This window comes from Pleurodeles waltl, chromosome 3_1 (assembly GCF_031143425.1).
Source record: "Pleurodeles waltl isolate 20211129_DDA chromosome 3_1, aPleWal1.hap1.20221129, whole genome shotgun sequence".
Taxonomy (NCBI): domain Eukaryota; kingdom Metazoa; phylum Chordata; class Amphibia; order Caudata; family Salamandridae; genus Pleurodeles; species Pleurodeles waltl.
Genome location: NC_090440.1, coordinates 605,367,922 through 605,389,439, shown reverse-complemented (window position 1 = coordinate 605,389,439; position 21,518 = coordinate 605,367,922). Strand labels below are relative to the sequence as shown.

The following is a 21,518-nucleotide window of genomic DNA, read 5'->3' as shown; positions in this document are numbered from 1 at the left end:
CCCCTCAGAGACTGTAAAAAATAATTTTAGCCACTGCCTTTCTTTAAAAAAAAAGGAACCTTCAAGATTTTTTTTTTTTTTTTTTAAATGCATCTCATCGTCCTTCAAGGAAAACGGGCTGAATAAAAAAATGTTTGTATTAAAAAAAGAAATCAGCATGGTCTCCTGACCCCAGCAGGCCACCATCCCTGTAATTGGCGAGATTCCTAGCACGACCTACCTCGTCAATATTCATGATGTAGGTCAATTTGTGACTCCACTAAGAAACACCATTAACAATAATTCTTTAGCCCGTTAGGAATTGAGGTTTCCGAATTGTGATTCGGTAAGAATCGCAATTTGGAAATCACAATCCTAATGTTAGTAAATCTGGTCCAAAGTGCCGTCATTCACAGTTTAGCAGATACTCACCCCTCATAACGGTCCCAAAGAACCAAGCTGCTAGTGATGTATATATCCGCTCTGAGAAGAGAGCTTGTTATAGAGCTTTAAAGTCTGACTTTACCTTTAAATTTAACCAAAGAGATTGCATTACAGTATTGAAGGTCCCCCACGTAAGACAGGCCGTTGATACAGGGACTATACTGCAGTACAAATGGGAACTATTCCCACCTATGTATTTTATAAGGACTCCAAAAATCTGAATGTTAGCCATTATAGAATAGATGATTTAATATAAATAACTTAAACTCAATGAACTGACTTCAATATCACTGAAACCAGAAATGGTATCCAGCTTGAGTTACATTCTGTAGACCGTTTTTTGTAATGTACTCTGATTCGAATGTATTGGATAGCAAGGCTTTATTCAGAGTGCTTTTCACAGCGTTCTGCATTACTGCATGTAGTCAGTTAACAGTTTTATTTAAGACAGTGTAGAATGTTTGCAAGACTTATTTTTTACTACAACGGCAGCCCTCTAAAGGTTGGTTAATGTTCAAATAAATAGAAAAGAGGATTAATTTAACTAACCTGAACCTACTCAAGTGGATGTACACTACATGCCCTTTAAACTTGTAAGCGTTTATGACACATGAAACACATTACACTGTTCCTCATCGGAAAACAGTAATACAACTTTAAACAGGTGCCAAGAATCAAGTACATATGAATAAATAACTTTAAGCTTCAAGGATGTCATTCATGGTTAGAGCAAGGTCCAATACTTGTGGATTTTTAAATCTGTTAGTCACATTTTTTTGTGCCCAGAGATCCAATAGTCATGTCATAAGTAGGTATTATGGAATGCATAAACATGTTAAGCTATTCTAACACGAGTTCATGCAGGATTACGTAACAGGCTTCTAAACCACTTCTACAGAATACTGTAATGTTATATGAAATTTGGACAGCAAGGTTTCAGGTTCAAGCATTGTGCTACTGGACTGTAGATAACACGGTCATTAAACGGACGACATGTCAGTCATTGGTAGAGCCAGACTAGCCATACTTGCTTCAAATGTACATCTACAGGCATGTCTAAAAATCAAGCGCAATGTAATGCTTGACAAAGATCCTGGCCCCAAATACTGAGCAGCTTCACTGTCAAGCTCTAACTTTGAAGCCACGTGTTTTTCTGAGGACACCCTGGTGTGTATTTAAACGAACAAGGCTAAATGCAAACACGTTTGAAAAAATATTTAATTAAAATACATTAAACACTACGGTTAGCACTAAGGCATTAAAGAGCACTTTTTTTATAGGGGTGACAGATTCAGATTGAATGTTATACTCATCACAAGTCACTGATGAGGTCCTGAGTTTGATTGAACTCCGGAGATAAGAGACCCAACACAGATACTACATAAAGTAGACCAGCATGGTACTGGATGGAAGGGTAACTATTAAGATCCATAAAGCCTTTGTTCCATGACAGGTTTGTCAAGCCTAATATTGTTTCGATTTTGGAATACACAAATATACATATGTTCTCAAGTGCAGAATACATTCAATCACTTGAGTAATTAACTGAGGGTCTTTAGCAAGTGGAAAGTAAAATATGGAGAATACAGGTCTTGATGTGGCAAGAAACACCAAACTGTTTGGAGCTCAGGTTGTTAGGGATGATGTTTAAAGAGTTTCTGTTTTACAGACCAGGCACTCCCTTTTAAATGCACATTAAAGACAAATCTGTGACTACTTCAAGAAATAGATAGAATAGGCAGGAGCTCAACATCTTAACATCCATAAGGATTATTATATAAATTCAAACAGCTCAAAGCACACACAGCATCCCCCTGTTTTGAGCTAAAGCAACATCTATGCTCTATAGTGGCTACTGCTTATGTTAATGCTCTACAAACATATCTAAATAAATTGACAGAAAAGTGAAGCAACTTTTCCAATTTCAGAATTTCTGCCTATAGAGGTTTTCATCGGAGTCTGGTTGAAAATCTGCAGGAAGCTAGAGATTAGCTCTCTTTGAAATTTAGGATTATACAAGAGCACAGTCTGCAATAAATTGAAATAAAACAGAAAACATGTTCTTAGTTTGATTTTAACAGGGTCAAAGTGTGAAAGGTGCTCCTTATTTTATCTTTGAGCTAAGTGTTACTGCAGCTTCGTTTAAACCTAAGCGTTTTATACAGTGTTTGATTATTAGATGTAAAGTGTGTTTTTAGGAGTTGAAGACTCAAAAGGAAATTTAAAAAATTACAGGTTGGGTTAATGACTGGCGCAACCTCTATAAATTTCTACAGCCAGTTTGGAGCGAAGAGCTAGACATGACAAATACCTGAAACCTTGCGTGCCAGAATTATATATATATGCTACTCTTCAACTGCGCAGGTGAGGCCTTTGAGTAATCCTACATGAACTAGGATTGTCATATTCTACAATATAATCCAGTTTCTGTAAATTTAGTTAACAGCAATACTAAGCTAGGCTGATAAATCACAGTCATAGGCAGGTTATGGAAACCGCTTGGAGGACCTGTAGAAACATTTTCTACCAAATTTTATATTTCACATCAATATTCTCACCTCACTTGTACCCCAGTCACTTCAATGTAATATCTAACACATTATCAAGGAGCAAAAAAAAAAAAATGGCAACGGGGGTCCCTTTTGTATCCCACGTGCCACTTCCTTTTTGTTTCCACATTGAGAAATACTGGCCATCTTGAGTTCACTGTCAAAATCCCTTTGTCTTATTTACTTCCCCTTTACAGGAGGAGTTTGTTAAGACAATGTGTTGTAACTAGAGAACACCTCAATACAAGCTGTGAATGTTTACCTTTAGGCGGCTTGCTATAACCTTAAGTGAGCTGGATAAACAAGAACAGTCGTTTCACAGCCACTAAGGAAATAAAGGGAGTTAGACATCCGAAAAGGCATTCATGTCATTAGCATTTACACACCAAACAGAATATACCTAAACATTGTACTTTGAGGCATGCCGAATGGGCACTAGCTCCTCTACCATGTTTTAGACAACACTGTGCACAGTATTATTCTTAGATTAACATTTCTGTATCATTCCCAGGTAAGACTCATATCAATGAACAGATGAAGCGTATCACATGAACAGATATATATATATATATATATATGTCACGTTATAGCTAACTTGCATAGTGCCCAGACAATGAAGATTCAAGGTGCTGAAAAATGCATTTGGAAGTAGTTTACGTGGTAAGTGTAAACATTAAATAAATTAATTGTTCTTACATAGATTGTGTACAACACGTATAGATCCTTTACTATACTTGCTATGCATAAAGAAATAACCAGGATGTTGTCATCCCCACTGTTTCAGCTCAAATTAAATATTCCCTACAACACAGCAAGGAAAAGCTACTAACCTGTAATAAAGGTTTTCCAGTAGTGATAACTTACAAAGCAGGTTCACATCAGTACTCTTAACATGTGAAGCCTTTCTTTATGATGTATTCAGCCATATGTTTTATACAAAAGAATCGAAGCTGTCAGATTTATATTCAGTTTTGCCAACATTAGTTGCCCAGTTTAATTTAGAGGAAGTAGCAGGACTATCTGAACAACAAATGCATCATTGACAGACAATGACCCGCTTATGATCATCCAAAGTATGATCACTTAATGGATGATGGCTCAACAATGAACGCTGCATGACTAATCTGAGTCGATATTGCACAAAACATGGACAGGATAAAAATGTCTCAAGAAAACGTACTGATTTTTCCATCACGGTAGGTCTGATTACATCAAAAGAAAGTAACAAGTGATCCAAAAGCACCTACCATTTACCTAATTGTCACAAATATGACTAAATATTCAATGAGCAATTAAGTGCTTCATCAAATCTGAACTGCTCAGTGTGACCGTTTTGTATTTAAGATCTGGAAAATATTGATAAATGCCTTGTAGGCACCTTATGTGAATGCTTGTGTGCCAGGCTTTAGCTTTTGAAGTTAATCTTAAACAGCAAAGTATACTCTTTTTCCTATATTAAAACAAGCTGGACTGCGGACTAATGGCATTTATTTTTGGAGACTACTCTTTTGAAGATTTGTCACTACCCCATCTCAAAATAGTTTGATAACCTTTCAATTGATAGAGTACCCTGAAGATATACTGATGTTCCCAAGCCACCTCATACATTGGTTCCCGAATCTGAAAAAGTGAAACCAATCCACTAGAAGGAGCTGGGTCGCTATACTGTATGACAATGGGTCCAAAGCTTTAGGCTTCCAGAGGGGCAAATGAAGAAACCGAAATACAATATACCATTATGATTTTCTCAGATCCATCCTATGGCACTGAGGGGGGCTTTTTTTTCTCCTCAACAGGCTCTTCCAAGGTTGTGGGGAACTTTAAGCAGAAATGTCGAGAATGAGAGAAGGTAAAATCCAAGACCTTTATTTACTGTTAAGTCCCCACCAATCCTCAGTGATCACCAACCATATGAACGAAAGCAGAATAGTACTATCTGCTTCTGCCGTACTGGAGATGCATGCTCTCTGAAGACAGGATGAGATGCACCCATGTAAGGGAATGAGCTTGAGATATGCTGCCACTTGTTTCAATAGTGGACAAAATCTATTAGCAGAAGTATATTGTTTCAAAGAAGATAAGCAACTCAAAGAAATTGTTTTTGCAAATCCTGTTTTACATTACTTTGCATCAAACACATTATGGATGCCTATTATAGGAATGGGCTATTTTAGTACGAGGCAGTTGCAAAAGCAGGAGTTGCTGCCACCAATTAATTGGATCCTGGAAATCAGATGAACCTTAACCTACGATACAAATAACTTTCCCCGGGATGTGGTGGTGTTCGATTTGCAGAGTTGTTTGGTGTGATTACATGTCATATATATTCCTCAAATAAATAATCCTAACCTTGTAAGCTGAAAAAGAATTTTGGCAGTACATGAACACAGGTTTGAAAATCATGATTGTCCACCAAACCTTACTCACAAATGCCTCTGCCAAGAAAACGGCCATTAAGAACCGGCAGGTGAGAGCCACGATACTGAACTGGATACAAGTCAGTGACTTAAAGATGAACATGTCCGCTCTTAGACAAGGAAAAGCTGATGTTCTTGGATGCAGTGCCTGTAAGGTTTCTGGACATCAGTAGGTTCTATTCTGCAATCACCGCTGTCATGTTTCCTGCTCAGTTTAGTGTCGTAGTAGACTAAAAGGTCTCAATGCACACAGAAGGAAGGTGTTTCACTGTATCTGAAAATCCTCACATCTATGCCTGTCAACACCTCCACATGATGTATCAAACTAGTTTATGGTTTCAAAAGTGTTACTCAATGTTGAAGGCTTGGTGGTTATCGTTTACTTTATTGCTTATGCCTAATCTCTGCGTTTAACCCAGGATTTAAATATATGCCCTGCCTGCTTTGAGAGTGGGCAGGAGGATGGTTTAATTCCGCTTTTTATAGCTTGTAAGCTTCCCTCCAGGGAGATCATATCTGTTTTGCTGTCATGATATCCAAGCTCAAGTTTTTTCAATGTTTGTGCACTGTTGATCTCGTAGTATTTAAACATTGTCGGTTTCTTTTGTCCAAAGCAAAAAATAAATAAAAAAAATGGTACCGGAAAGGCAGTACCCTCACAAACGTTGCATTTGACACTCACTTTAAAACAGCACTCTGCTCCAATGGTCCAGAGGGTAGCTAGGCACAGTTTATTGCAAATGAAGGTGAATGTTCTTGAACTCAGTTAAGTATGCTTGTAACTGAACACAAGTTAATCATTAAACTAACCTTCTGTGACTTAGGCCGAGCAAGGTTTGAGTAAGAATCCATGAACAAATCTATGGCAAATCAATGGACTCATCTTTAGATGGTCCTCTGCAAATTTCATTGATAAAGACTGTATTTACAGAAGTAGCAGCTGTTTTACCTATTGAAGTGCGAGCTATAGAAGTAATGATTGACCCTTCATTGCTTGATAAAATGCAGTATTCCGTGCAACATCCAACAGGGAACGTATTGTTTAGAGCTACCTAAGCTAGAACTGATAATTTCATTAGTAAGAAAGAGGTTTTTAGATTTTCTAATAAAGCTCTTTAGATCTTCTAATTTCCTTATTGGTATCAAAGGCTTTTAATGAGCCAACATCTCTGCCGACAAAATATGGAAGAAACCATGTGATTCAGATAAAAGTTTTAAAAAATGAATTAGGAGAAAAGAATGTGTTTATATGCAAACTGCTTTGTTATGCAATTCATTATAAGACTAAAGGAAACAATCCAATATTTTGCACACCTATTTAGACAATGTGATGGCAACCAAGAATACCTTACTAAACCAGCACAGAAGGTCAAATCTTGGTATTGGTTCAAATAAAAGACCACTCAATCTACTAAATTGAATTTAATTGCTGAGGAAGAACGTTCTGTCATTGGGAAAGTATTTTCAGGCCTTCAAAGACTTTGCAAGCTGCAGTAACTACCTACTGATATTTTATGCAGGAAATGACAGGAAAAGAAGGGAGGTATAGCAGTGATGTCTCTTTCAGACACACCCTTTAAATCAATAGGCATGTAGGTGCACCAGATAAGCATATTCAATTTAAAGGTTAAGATCTTTAAGTTAGGCACTTCACCCTGAATATTCATACAGTACAGAACGGCCTAAAGAGGGTGAAGATAGATATTTGGGAACCTCATGGTCAAGCTCTGAAACTAAGACTGGACTGAAAGCTCCTACTGTTTTTTGCCTAGGGTATTCCGTCTGCACAGAAATCTCACACAGATGTATTTGTCAGAAGTACATCTACATGCCACGCTGGCATGACTAGCCTGGTGTTTATGAGGATAATCCACACCTCGGACACTGTTTCTTGAGTACACTTAGAAGAGTTCCAGAGAAAGTATGCTGAACAGTTTATCAAAGCCTCTATGAGCTTTGTTCTGGATATTTGAATGTTTAGTCTTGCCATTATGTGTTTTCTGACATAGAAATGAGGGATCTATTTGAGGGGTTAATCACTGCAAGGACCCAAGTCAAGTCCTACCATGAGAAGTCTGTACAACACACCTGCTTTTACATTTTCCTCCTACAAAAGTAGGATTACAGTGAATGTAGGTATCATTTCAGAAGCCAATGCTAGATCACCATTCCCCTTAGACAGCTCCCTTGCCTTGGGGCCTCTCCCATTGTTCACATGGGACATACTTGTTGTGAAGTCTGACTAAATCATGAGCACCTGCGATGGAATGGTTGGCAGCAAAAACTTCTCACCTAGAAGAACAGCCTTTGGCCTCAGTATGTTGATGTGGCACACGTGTTCTTGTTGAAATAAAGTTCCTTGACCTTTCAGATGAGTATGCAAACTCCCATTTCAGTGCATTTGAAAAATAAACCTAAAGGAAATCTGCTACTGAAAAGGAACTCACTCCATTATAAGGTGTGTACCAGCAGTAGGGGACCCAGGTTCCAGGGCAGGCTCCCTCCAGTCTCGTTTTCCATCTCGTGATTTGATGGAACTCTGTTTTGTATTTTTAACATCTGTAGAAACTAAGAGCTCTCCAAGGCCACATCAATGGTAAATTATGCAGATAACCTACTGAGAGAAGTATTTAGTATACTTGAGGTACATTCTACACCCAACCGACTTGCCAGTAGGGGTTTTCTACAAGCAAGTAACCACAGAATAGCTCATGCTGGAGGGGAATTGAGAGTTTACCTATCAATTTTGTACATGATATTTTGATCCATATTTAGGTTGATTGCTCAGATTATGAACGTGGCTGGTTGTACGGCAGAGAGTAAGATAGTGACAAATTCTGGAGTATTGCACATCCTCCCATAGGAATGTAGCGCACATTTTTGCTGATAAGAAGTGCACTGTTACTGATCATTTAATCTTGCCTAAAGCTTCATCTATATTAAAATTCTCCCTGGACATGGGCTGCAGCCTAAATGCCTATGCACTAGTGCAGACAAACCAATGTCTAGTTCACCTTAATCTGGATAAAGTTGCTAAAAAATGCAAAATGTTAAAACATTTTAATACAATTAAAAAATGACCTGCATTTCTATAGGAATTAGGCTAGCATGATTTAGTTTTTTCTGATAAGGGTTATGTCACAAACTGCATTCCAGGGAACGTAAAGAGCACGATGCGAGCGGGGGGGGTCCCAAGTACAGTGTAAGCAGTCCACAATTTAATATGAACACTCGGGGAGCAGAGACTACTGAAGGGACAGTAATTTTATTTATCTAAACCCACAATCTTAAACTCTATTTTTAAGGATCTGTAAACAGTAGGAAATAGTCCAATTTACATTTAAAGTCTTACCCATAATTGCGGCAACATTACACCAACCAGTGCCAGACCGGCAGGTGTGCATTTCAAAATGGAATAGTAGCAGATGTGGCATTAAATTCATTCTATTTACAGAAAAATTAAATTTAGAATCCAGACTGCCAACCAAAATGTCATGCTTCAGATGTTTTATTTTCTTAAATTTGACAGCAGCATTCAGCAAAGTCAATATAGGTGCAATTTGTTAGGCAATATATTGTTACAATTTCTCCCTTCTGCAGGCCATTACAATTTGAGTGTGTCATAATGAAAATTGCACTGAATTCCAAGAAACACTGAACACGTCCAATGTAAAGTGATACAATTTACCAATAGTAGAACAAACTAAACAGCTCATTGGTACAAAACATTTGCTCACTTTTAAATCAGTAAAAAAAATTTACAGGTTGTGTTCTTAAAGAGAAAACTTATTCAAACATGTTGACTAAGGCGCTACAAAAAACATCACTATTTGATCAAAGGAGATATAATAACCCAAGACTTGATGAAAACTCTAAATGTACCACTGATGGAAGTATTTAGAGGGGGTAAATAAAATGATGTGCTTTGTACTTATTTTCTTATTTATTGTTATTCATTATGTACAAATCATGGTATTGATGGGTTGCATTTCAAATAACCATTGGCCCTGTACAATTTACATGCAGACTTCTGTAAACCTAAGCATTTCCCAACACCTTTAATGAAAAAAGATCCTAATTCAAACAGATTTCTTGCACCAAAACTATCAGTTTCAGTACTGCAACAGAGAATTATTAGGTACACTTACCCTTTTTGGACCATTTGCAAGCCCCACACTACAGAGATGTGGAAGCTTATAAAACAAATCAGTATAGCCATGTAAACTCACCTGTAGGATTGCACCATACAATCGCAGGAGAACACAATGTGGCTCATCAGCAACAGTATCTTCTGTGTCTGGCAAAGAGCAAAGATATAGCACATTGCTGAGGCCTCCTCTGTCAGGGTAAGAAAGTGAAATTAGCATAATACATGCAACTGCTGAAAATCAAACTAAACACTGGACATCAAGTTATTTGCATGACATGTGAAGGAACAAACTATGAAATACTTGTAACAATGGTGATCTAGTATTGACTCACTAGACCCTTAACAGTGAACCTCCCTTCGAAAGCAACTGGCTACAAAAACAGTCACGGAGCACTTTCCATGATTTTATAACATTGAGCTTTTCAATTGTGTGGGTACCTTACTCTACTTTGAGGATATTTGGAATTCATGTTTTATTAGATTTTAAGTAACTCATTAATTGACCGACTAGATACATAAAACACCTTTCTTGTGGCCATTTCTAACCAACTGTTCTTTCATTTATTTTGGATTGTTTCTCAGTGCATTCTTCATAGAAAACAGTTGTAGTGTGTTTCAGTTAATGTGCACACTGCAGAAAATTGTATCAGAGAGAACAAAGAATAAGTCTCATTTAGTACTACGTCATGCCGTAAACAGGCCAACCAGCTACATGAACAAGACCATCTGAGAGCTTGTATCAATGAGAGCCAGGAAATTAAAAATGTAGTCAACAGAGCATTTAGAAGCACATTTATTCCAACAATGTGTTGAGATGGACTAGATTGTGTATTTTAATCAATCACAATATTTGATTAGCACTTTGTGTAATTAGCCTCGTCAATGCAAAATTCCAAGCACAGTCACATCAGTACCACACATGTAACCGAGGAGAAAAACCTTTGAGCTACACCCTTCTCAGAAATAAAAATACAACAGTCTTGGAGGCGCCAAGGGTTTTCTTCAGACATTTCCCTCAAACTTTTTTAGCTCAGAACTGTTGTAAATTACAGGCAAGTGGTATAAGGGGGGGCTGGATCTACTGTTATCCAGTCTCACATATCACTTAAAATTTAACAATCTTTAAAAAGACTTCATATAATGTTTACCACTAGCCATTTTATGTTTGTTCACAATTACGGAGCAGAGGGCCACTGCTAAAGCACACCTCTCCTTACAATGGTTAATATAATGCTATGAGCCTTGCCCAGTGATGTATACGAGATGATAGAGGGGACACCGATTTAAAAGTAACTGTGCCTTCCTCGTACATCAGTATACCATGTGTTGAAGGGCACAACAGGGCCATAAAGAATATCAAATATTCACTATTTTTGTTGGTGATATGATGACTGGCTGTAAACATGTTGAATAGGTTGCAAGTGCTAAAACTGTGCCTAGCAAAGTACATTATTTCTAGCCAAAAAGTAGAGGGTCTGGTAGACCACACTCTAGTAACCTGCTGTCTCTTGGTCAAGATGCAGCCAAGCACATGTGAAATTATCTCAGAACACTCTAGCCAGGACTCCCAGAACATGTAATTAATCCAAGGTCAGGGCATCGTTCAGACAAGGTGTTAAAATGGAACCCTAAAACACAAATCAAGAATACATTCCATTTCCTTTCTATATTTCTGTCTAAGATCTATCTGGAGTTATAAATAAATTTGACATTTACTAGTAAAATGGTTTTACAATGTGTCTGCTGAAAGTTGTGTGACAAGACTAAACAGCTGTCAAGGCTCTGAATTTCTTAACATATATGTTACAACTGTTGTGGCTTACATGCTATCCCAACAGTTTAATAAACAGACCCGATTCACAAAAATTATTGAGGTCAGGATTGGCGTTTAGGTCCAAGGATGAATTGCTAATTTGAATTTCCTTGCAGTAGTGTGTGAGGTAGAGTATGACCACATTTAACAAAGGGTCTTCAAAGCACAGACTCACAAACATGATTATGGAGCATTTGTTCAGTTAGCAGGCCAGTCACACTATCCAAAGTAATTCTGCCTGGAAAGCGAAACCAGCAACAGGGGTTCAGTGTTTTCTGTTAAGCTGCTATCAGCAGTTTTACAAGGAACAGGCATTACGTCTGTTTTCAGTGAGGTGTTTATAAACTTTAGTCACGATGGGCTAAAGATATCACTGTGCTGTTTTGCCATGGATAATGGAATTTGGGTCTGCAGAATGAAAGAAGGGTCTCTGCCACGTACCGCTTAAGGTTGGCAGTGCGACGGGAACAACATTGCAACACCTGGCTGATCAAAATGTATTAGCTATGGTGATGCTGCAACATTATCTATGTCTAAGAGAAGAGGATTCATTTCCTCTATGGGAACAGTGATTGTGTGGTGGAGAAAGCTAGAATACTTGTCTGGGCTCCACCTGGTGGGCAGGTGAGGTTGAATACTTCTTTTTAAGAACTACTTTCTAGTTTTTTGCTCTTGATAGTATGTCCTTTAATAATAGTGCTTTGAGTGTTGTGTCGGGGTTTTGTAGATGATACCAGACTGCAGAGCTCGTCTACAAGGTGCATCTAATGGATGTTTCTTCTCTTAGTGCTCAGCTGTTCTCATCAATTTCTGTTGAGAAAGGAAGGTTTTGTTCAACCAGGTTTCTGTTAGGCTTTTGGATAAAAGAAGAAAGATCGGGACGTTAACGTGGTGTTTAAGAATGAAACCATGTGACTGAATATCTTCAGCTGATATTTGAGATCTCTGGTGGGTCTCCCAATCTTTCTGAGTAGAGTAAACAGACCAGGAGGATACTGTGTAAGAGGAATGGTAACTATAGGTGATCAGACTAATCCACAGGGAAAGATCCAGAGTAGCATTGTTTCATTTTACAAAGACATGGTCACGGATAGAACCTTTCATACAAATGGAGTATATGGAATACTTAATGAGAAAATGACTGTGGTTAAGTTAAAAAAGCTTCAGGTTTGGTAGCAGGCTAATATAGGCCTTTAAGAGGAGTGGGAAGATAATTGAGCACAGAGGTACAATAATTATTTGCTGAAAGGAGGGGAGAAGGAGAGTAGGATTTGGAAGTCAATTCCTCTAGGTTCAGTAAGAGGGAGCCTTGATAGACTACATCAAAGGTTGACAGGCCCAGTTGAAATTCAGCAACTCCATTTGTTTCCAGTATAGTCTTCAGTTTGTTTTCAGGTACAGATCAAGGAATTTGCTTCCTTTAGGGTTGTAGTATATGAATAATGCTGTCACTTTATCTCATCATTGAGTAAGGAGGTGTTTGGGCCATAGTTGGGGGCACATGGACATTTTAATGGATAGGAGTCTGTTGAAACCTTTGGAAAGCCAGTTGGAGAGTGGCTTCAAGACTCCTAACTGATTATGTGAGGTGTAGAGATTAGAGTTGAGCATGTTCAAGACAGGTTTGTTTGTAGGATGTCTTTGCTGGCCTTTGCTGCTGCAGCAGTTATCATGGGAAGTTTGAACACTAAGGTAATGAGTTGGTGATCGCACTAGATGGGGAAGTTTGTTGCTATGATGAGTCTATAGAGCAGACTGTGACCAATGATTGCCCAGTAGGTTGTGTAGATCTAGACACAAGTGTAAATGATTATGTGCTTGGTTTATGAAAGGAGATCATGAGAGGGAGAGGTTTGGGTCAGCTGAGCCTGATGTTTATATTTTTCAAGATGTGGAGGCTTCTGCAGATGTCAGAGATGGAGTCTAGGAGCGTAGCTGGGGACACCCTTACTTCAACTACAGTATAAAGGTGTACCTTCAAGTAATTTTGCAATGCAGCTACAATATTTTGACCAAGGAAATGTAAAGGGACAGCTGGAATTTGACAAGGATACACAAGAAACAAATCATTTAAATATAGGGCATGCCTATGCCATACATTCTTGTAAGGCCCTTAGGGGGTCATTCCGACCCTGGCAGTCCATGCCCGCCAGGGCCGGGGACCGCGGAAGCACCGCCAACAGGCTGGCGGTGCTTCCTGGGCCATTCTGACCGCGGCGGTAAAGCCGCGGTCAGAAAAGGGCAACCGGCGGTTTCCCGCCGGTTTACCCCTGGCCCAGGGAATCCTCCATGGCGGCGCCGCTTGCAGCGCCGCCATGGGGATTCCGACCCCCTTCCCGCCATCCTGTTCCTGGCGGTTTTTACCGCCAGGAACAGGATGGTGGAAACGGGTGTTGTGGGCCCCCTAACCGGGCCCCATAAAGATTTTCAGTGTCTGCTTTGCAGACACTGAAAATCGCAACGGGTGCCACTGCACCCGTCGCACCCCTTCAACTCCGCCGGCTCCATTCGGAGCCGGCTTCATTGGTGAAGGGGGTTTCCCGCTGGGCCGGCGGACTGCCTTCTGGCGGTCGCGCGCCAGCCCAGCGGGAAAGCCAGAATGGCCGCTGCGGTCATTCGGCGGTTCCCGCCACCCGCCGGGGTCAAAATGACCCCCTTAATCTTTCAAGCCTCAGCGCAAAAAAATTAAAATGGAGAGCTCTTGTGTGAGAAGACCATGATGTTCTATCTATATCCACAGAGAATGGTGGAAACCTGGTCAGAGCAGCCAGGTATTCAATGCATTTTTCTAAGGAAGGTACTTGAGTTTTTTCCTTCGTAGGATTAAGGGCAGAGGGCCCCTCCACTGCGTGAGCACTGCAAAGGATTTGTTATGATGCTTTTAAGAAGGTTTTGCTAATAAGAGCCAGTTCTTTAACAGAACAATGTTAATATCTTGCCTCTTGTAAAGGTAATAGGACACTTCAATGATTTCTCTGTCATTCTGTTGTGTTGAATATGCACAAAAGAACTTGCTTGTAACAACGCCTTCATCCTTTCCAGACTGGCAGCTTTTCCACAAATCTAATTCCATACATGTACTCTTTACATGCTTGTTATAAAATGTACAGTTACAAAATGTAACTGAAATGGGGAATGTCAAATGACACTCAAAACCATATGAAGTTTAGAAGAGCTGGATGCATGCTTACCTACACACAATTATATATTAATTTGCATCGAGGGAGAACAAATACTTATCACTTTATCCAAACATTTGTCTCTGGAGCCTTTTTGGAGTATTCCTTAGTGGCAGCCCTTGGTATTATGGGGTCTCCCCTACAGCTCCCTCCAAAGTCAGTCTAAAAACCAATCTCAAGGCCCCTCCCTTTCTTTTCTAAATTGGTGTAGTGCTACAGATTCCTCCAGATGAAAGTATCCCATGCATTTCGCTAAAACGCATACAACTCCTACACCTATTCTCTCCAAGAAAAACTAACCCTTTTGGAGTCTATTTACATGGTTTGAACTTTTGCCCGATTTGAATACCATAGATTTACCACACATTTTTTGTCTTAACAAGGGATTTGTTCCAACTCCCCAGCAAACACAAAAGTGCCTTTATAGGAAAAATGTGCCCCCTATTCCCTTCACCTCAGAGTGGTAGTCTTTAAAGTGTGAATGGTAACCCCATAATGTAGTTAACTTAGTCACAAAGAAGCTTGAGGGTTTCGCAAAGATTACAGTTGCCTTATACACTTGAAGTTTTGTAATAATCAAACTGATTCGTCAATACACTACTATGCTTCAGAATATGTACTTTTATACAGTAAAACTGAACATCCCCATGATGCTTAAGACATTCGTCGTGCTAAAGCAAAGTAGCCATTCCTAGAATCATTTTCAGAAAAGATTTTATAGGATCTCCTCTGCTAACACTTAAAACTTTTCTAAAAGGATCAGCACTCACCTGCAATATTTTATGTTTTGCATTTAGTTTCAATCCCCATTTTAATGGATAGTCCTCAAAGTTTTTGCATTAGCCACATATCTGGCAGACTCGGCTAAAATGTTTTAAGGTCGCTGCTTACAAGAGACATGTTATGCTGGTGAAAGCTAGAAGGATTTCATACCATCTCTCTAGTGCTCAGAACCATTTTATAATGTTTTAAATCTGGTGCTTTTCTCCATGTCACCATTATTTTTTTTTCACTACTTTTAAGTCCTTTTCTAAGCATCTTTACCCTTTTTGGTCTCTTTAAATTGGTAGTTTGGCACAAGCAGGCAGGCTTAACTTCAGAAGCAATGTGTTAAGTATTTGTACCAACGCACACAGTAATAGCGAACCACCAGAAAATGACAACACAGGTTCAGGAAAATAGGTAATATTCATCTAAACAAAACAGGACCAAAACATCAAAAATCCAACATACACAAGTCAAGATGTGAATTTTCAAAAGAATAAAAGTCTTAATCCTTAAACAGCGAGAATGCTTTTATGCAAAGTACCTGGTTAGTGTTAGGAATAAAGCTGCACAGGTGAGCGTGTGTCGGAAAAGGGTAGCAATGCGTCTATTCCTTACTCACAAGTGAGGCCGTGTGTACGTCGTTTCCTTCTCTGGTCAGGTCGGTGATGCATCGTTTAAGTCGCAAGAGAGAAATGTGTAAATTTCTGGACGGGGCACCTAGGGTCCACAAAGAGTCAGATTGACTTGGATACCCTGGAACGATGTGTGGAAAATCAGGGCGCACAGTGTTAGGAACGCACACTGCATGGGGTTTCCGTCGTTATCAGCCACCGAAAGCGGGTATTGTGCGTGGTTTCTCTAGCCACGTTGCGTCGATTTCCCAGCCCAATGCAGGTGGAGCGTCAATTTCAGCCACAAAGCCAGCAGTGCATCATTTATCAGCCACGTTGTGGAAGGTGCATCGTAAATTTCCCTGCACGACGTTCTGTGCAGGGTTTTTCAGTTCTTGTTTAGCTTTACCTTTCAAGGGCGCAGGACCGGATAGGGCAGGAGTCTCAGCAGAGTCCAGAGGCTGGCAGGAGAAGTCTTTGATGGCCAGGAGACTTCAAAAAGAGGAGGCAAGCTCAGTTCAAGCCCTTGTAGATTCTTCTCAAGCAGGAATGCCAACAAAGTCCAGTCTTTTGTCCCCTTTCACAGGCACAAGCAGCAACTGCAGGATAGCCCAACAAAGCACAGTCACAGGCAGGGGCAGCATATCTCCTAAGCAGAGGTTCCTCTTGAATCCAGAAGTGATAATTTGCAGGGGTTTGGGGTCCACTACTTATACCCCTTTCTGCCTTTGAAATAGTCTCTCTTGTTTGTAAGATCCTGCCTTGCCCAGGCCAGGCCCAGACACACCAGGGGGTTGGAGACTGCATTGTGTGAGGACAGGCACAGCCCATTCAGGTGTAAGTGATCACTCATCCCCTCCCTCCCAGCACAGATGGCTCATCAGGATATGCAGGCTACACCACAGCTCTCTTTGTGTCACTGTCTAGAGGAGGTGTGCAAACAGCCAAACTGTCAAACTAATCCAGACAGGGAATCCACAAACAGGCAGTCACAGAATGGGTTAAGCAAGAAAATACCTACTTCCTAAAAGTGGCATTTTCAAACACACAATCTAAAAACAAGCCTTACTAAAAGATTTATTTTTAAATTGTGAGTTCCAAGACCCTAAACTACATCACTATCTACTCCCAAAGGGAATCTGCACTGTAATATTTAAAGGCAGCCCCCATGTTAACCTATGAGAGAGATAGGACTTGCACAGTGAAAACCGAATTTGGCAGTATTTCACTGTCAGAACATATAAAACACATTAGTATATGTCCTACCTTAAACATACACTGCACCTGCCCATGAGACTACCTAGTGCCTACCTTAGGGGTGTCTTACATGTAAGAAAAGGGAAGGTTTAGGCCTGGCAAGTGGGTACACTTGCCAAGTCAAATTGGCAGTGTAAAAATTGCACACACAGACACTGCAGTGGCAGGTCTGAGCCATATTTACAGGGCTACTAATATAAGGGTGGCACAACCAGTGCTGCAGGCCTACTAGTAGCATTTGATTTACAGGCCCTGGGCACCTCTAGTGCACTGTACTAGGGACTTGCTAGTAAATCAAATATGCCAATCATGGAAAGCTAACATACATTTTACATAGAAAACAAAAAAGGCAAGGGCACACCCATAGTCAAATGTCATGTGGTAGATCCATGTAGTATTTCAGGAATTGAGTCGACGTCCGGTAAAGCGAGTGATACTTGGTATTTATTATATTTATTATAAAAGCAAGTATGTAGTCAGAGTCTCAAATGACTACCTGCAACATAAGTCCTTACAGTAAAAGAGCCAGATGAAAATGAGCGGTCAGAGTTCCAATCAAAAGACCACATGTAACATAAGTCCATACAGCAAAACAGCCAACACGTGTGTCGTCTTCAAGACTTTGTCAAGGCTTAAGCTATGCGAACATGTGTATTTAGGAAGAATTACAGAATTTCCAACAGAAGGCACACTGAATTATTACCGATGCGACCGGCACGGTATTGCTCTTTACTTCATAAGGCTTATTACGGACGTTTTTTCTAACTTTACTCCTTATGAATGACTCACTTGGAGTTCTACTGCAACCTTCTGTTGGACGTCGACTCAATTCCTGAAATACTACTTGGATCTACCACATGACCTTTGACTCTGGGTGTGCCCTTGCCTTTTTTGTTTTCATTGTACAGGCAACCACTCACTCTTCCAGTGTGTGGACCTCTAACACCTATGGTGGCAGGTGTATGGCTAGCCCAGCACCCATCACCAGCTGGTTCTTGTTAAAGACTGTTATGGATGGATACTAGATAAACCTTGGTTGATGTGCGAGCGCCTTTGGCATTCTCCACCCTCTTTCGCTTTGACTATACGTTTTACATAGGACCACTTGCACTTTAGCACTGGATAGTAGTGGTAAAGTTCCCAGAGTATCAAAAACAGCAAAAACCGAGTCCAGCACACAGAGGCAAGTTAGGGGAGACCACGCCAAGGATGACAAGTCTAACAAGTGTCATTTAAGAATTCTTGCTTGCTATCAGTCATGCCTTTTTGTCACTCCTTTCTCTTTGGGAGCAGGGACCAACTACAGTATAATTACGCTTTGTCCTGTGTATCTGTTCTTTCAGGGACTTATTTAATTTCCTGCTCATGTATGGTGAAGCTTCCCTTCATTCACAGACCATTCTTGCTCTCAGCTTAGTTTTGCTGCACAGTCATTACTGCTCCTCACGAAGCCCACGTTATTGTGCCACTGTCCACTCTGCAGGTGTGCCCCCGCCCTGCCCCTTCAGCAGGATGCCATATTCCCCCATTCAGCCATTTTCAGGTCAGAAACACTTTTCTTAAGTACTTTTGCCCTGTCAATGCTCTCTGCACAGCATGGTAGCACATAGACAGAAACAGGTTATCTTGCGTCTTGATAACCCTCCTTGCTTCAAAGCCTCCTGTCTGCCTCTCTGAAATACAGTAACAGTCTGTGACCCAACTCTGGTATGTCGCTTTCCTTGTGAAATCCTGCCATTGTGGTAGGATGTGGGTAGGCAGGATGCTTTCAGTTGGTGTGATTTCCGAAGCAGTGTTCTCTTCTCCTCCGGGACAGGCAGTTCACATGCCCCCGTATGACAACTCTGCCTTTCCAGAGCACTCCAGATTGAACAGTGTGTGAGACAGGTCAGTGGTGAAAACACACAATGACAAGTGAGAAACAAGTGCTCTGCAATGCAGGGAAGCTAGAACACGTGCTCTTGGGCGGCTGGGGAGGGAAGCCAGTGCGTGGAAACAGCCCACTCACTGCACAGGTAAGCAGAGCTCCGATTACTCTAAAAATAATCGGGAGGTCGAAGCTGGATAACAAACTATGCTAAATTTGAAGCAGTCTGTGCCTTATCTTACGAGACATTTGAGAGCTGCCCCGGAAACAAACTTCTATACAAGATTTGCATACATGCCAATAGAACCGATTCAGGCAGGAGTGTCCATGTTGGGTAGTTCTGTACATCTTTGTTCCAAGCATGCAGTGCTTTAATCTGTTATTGTACCTACACATAACTGTGCTGGTTCCCAACCTGTGGTCCGTGGATTCCTGAGGGTCCACAGATGCTCAGAAAATGAAATATTAACAGATTATGTCCCCAGCTTTCAGTAGTGACTCAGTGGGGTGTTCACAGACTCCAATAATGACTCAGTAGGGGTCCCCGGGTTCCAGAAACGATAAAGCTCTATCTATATTATGTACAGCAGCTGTTTTATGACTTATATAAAGCCAATAGCTGTAACTCAAGCAAATGTGAGACCTATTGCATTGCAAATACATGTTAGTTTTGCTTCTTGCACTGTTTCATCACCGGCAAAATCTTGTCTTGACTTTCGTGTAATCTTTCGACCTTCTCTTAGGGCCTTTTAGTTCTACTGCTTTTCTTTAGTAGCCCCTTCTCCTTAAGGGTGATACATCATGTTTTAGTCATTTTAAAAGTTCTATATAAACCTATACACCTACAAGAAGAAAGGCAATTATACTTTTGTAGTTGCTGAAAATTTATGTCAAAACACCATCAATAGATTTCGCAGAAACCCCTACTTATTACCCACATAAGGCCATCGTGCATAGACAAGCTTAATGAATGTAATCTTCCAGAGAAAAGGCTGAATGCATTTACTCCCGTGCATAGATACTCTACAGAGAAACACTACATATTTGTTTCCCGCTTGAGCTGAGTGAACACAATAAGACCACAAAGAAACTTAATTTCCACAACCCTACCACACGACTTCACATACCTGATACTGCGGATGATGAATCGTTCCTCACTTAGCTTTTTCCATGCGCCAGAGAGAAACTCGCGGCACCAGGTGAAGGCCTTATGGCGGGTGCGTGGGTCCACAAACTCGTCGACGTGTATATCCTCCTGATCAGGCTCAGTCTCCATCCGCTGTCCGGATACCAGTCCCCCGGCGCTACCGATCAGGCGCTCCAAGGCCGGCACCGCCTCGTCGGAGGAAGAAAACTTGGTCTTCATGATGCGCGCGGTACACTATGAACGGAGTCAATGGGGTGTCAGCCCGTGACGCACCGAGACGGTCGTTGATGGAGTTTTGGACGCACCGATCGCTATAAACCGTTAAACACGGATTGAGGAGGGCGGGGTCCCCGCTTCACTGCTACGTCGTCACCTAGATTTATATACAAGGGGTAAAAATGCACGTTTTCAATGCCCGGAAGGTTTATCTATAACATCTGTTTTTAAAATAAGAGACCCCTGGTGATCTACCCGGAGATACGGAGATGCGACACAAGAAGAAAAAATGAATGAGCGAAACAGCATCAAAAACAGCGTACGAAGCCTGCTCGCCTGTCTAATGCCGAGCTCCAGCAGCGCGCTGGTATTTATAAACTCTGACTGTCTACGCCACAGCCCAGTCTTTGCCGACAGTACATTCTGATTGGATACTGCGAAGTGATTGTGAGTCCGCCCTTTTCTCTTTTTTCCTGCAGGCTGCGATAGATTGCTTCTCAGATAAGTAGTTATAGTCTAGCTGGCGTTGCCTTGGAGACAGGCAGGCGATCGTTCACTTACCAGGCTTAGTTGAAGGGGAGGGAGGAGTGTGGCTACCGCCTTGTCAGGACTAATACGCTTCGCTTCTGGAACTTTCTTTGTCAAAGTTTGAGGACTTTGCGGGTTGAAAAATCCTTAGAGGACCATGCAAGTAACACCACTCTGGACTCCCATGGGTGTCTATTTTTCACAAATGCCTGGGGCTGTCAGGTTTCTCAGAGTAGCACCTGACTCCAAATTCAAATACTGCAGTATTTTAGTACAGTGAGTAAAGGGGCAAATTTGGCCAAACTTCCAACTTTCCGTTCAGAAAGATTGTGTTGCACCTTTTGGGATAAGGATATAGACCTTGCAATAAGGACAAACCTATCTGCTCCCCAGGGGATAGAAAGCTTCTATTGCCCATCTTGGGGTATGCATGGCGGCATCCTTTTATTTCTTTTGGCATCCTTTTGAAATCCCTGGGGTATAGTGGGGTTTGAGACTCAAACCCCCATTTGCCAGAGGAGGAGAGGGAGTAGGAGAGTTGGGGGGGCAGAAAGACTTTGTTGAACCTATGGGGTGGGGGTATGACCCAACAC

General features: G+C 40.9%; 1 protein-coding gene across 1 annotated transcript in view; it reads right to left on the bottom strand.

The window, feature by feature from the left end:
* CHKA (choline kinase alpha) overlaps positions 1 to 20,742 on the bottom strand; it is a 288,141-nt gene extending 267,399 nt beyond the window's left edge. The window contains exons 1-2 of the mRNA XM_069223051.1: positions 20,162 to 20,742; positions 9,619 to 9,727 (exon numbers count right to left, since the gene is read on the bottom strand). Coding sequence (XP_069079152.1) covers positions 9,619 to 9,727; positions 20,162 to 20,400 — 348 coding nt within the window. The 5' untranslated portion in view covers positions 20,401 to 20,742. The remainder of the gene's footprint in view (positions 1 to 9,618; positions 9,728 to 20,161) is intronic.
* Between the last annotated feature and the right edge of the window lie 776 nt (positions 20,743 to 21,518).